The sequence below is a fragment of the Fulmarus glacialis genome, unplaced genomic scaffold (genome assembly GCF_000690835.1).
Source record: "Fulmarus glacialis isolate BGI_N327 unplaced genomic scaffold, ASM69083v1 scaffold22556, whole genome shotgun sequence".
Lineage (NCBI taxonomy): Eukaryota > Metazoa > Chordata > Aves > Procellariiformes > Procellariidae > Fulmarus > Fulmarus glacialis.
In genome coordinates this window covers 2,117-2,591 of record NW_009216533.1, presented here as the reverse complement: position 1 = coordinate 2,591, position 475 = coordinate 2,117, and the positions used below count along the sequence as shown (strand labels likewise).

Below are 475 nucleotides of genomic sequence, written 5' to 3'. Positions count from 1 at the left end.
AGATGGAGATGGAGGTGCTGACGTGTTTCATCCCCAATGCCACCAGCCCAGCCCCTTCCTCAGCGAGAAGCAGGGCCTGCGGTGCATTCCCTCCCTGTGTCCCCAGCAGGTTATGGGGATGGAGGAGGCGTGCATGGGGGGGCCAGGAGTTTGGGGTTTGCTGCGGTGGGGCTGTGTTTCACACTGAGCCTTCCCCACAGGGAGGTCATGAGCACTCCTGTCACTTGCCTGCGGAGGATCGAGCGAGTCGGCACGGTTGTGGACATCCTCAGTGACACCTCCTCCAACCACAACGGCTTCCCGGTGGTGGAGAGCAACCCTGACGCCACGCAGGTGGGGATGCAGCTTGGGGTCGGCTACGCGAGGGCTGGCTGTGGCGTGGGACCCTCGCCCTTGCTCCCTCCCAGCCCCATCTCACGTGTGGTGCTCTGTCGCAGGTGGCAGGACTGCGGGGTTTGATCCTGCGTTCCCAGCT

General features: G+C 64.0%; 1 protein-coding gene across 1 annotated transcript in view; it reads left to right on the top strand.

Annotated features, from left to right (window-relative positions):
- Nucleotides 1–475, top strand: part of CLCN7 (chloride channel, voltage-sensitive 7) — a gene marked incomplete at its 5' end in the record, with an annotated part of 17,534 nt that overhangs the window by 15,966 nt on the left and 1,093 nt on the right. The window contains 2 exons of the mRNA XM_009579344.1: nt 201–333; nt 438–473. Coding sequence (XP_009577639.1) covers nt 201–333; nt 438–473 — 169 coding nt within the window. The remainder of the gene's footprint in view (nt 1–200; nt 334–437; nt 474–475) is intronic.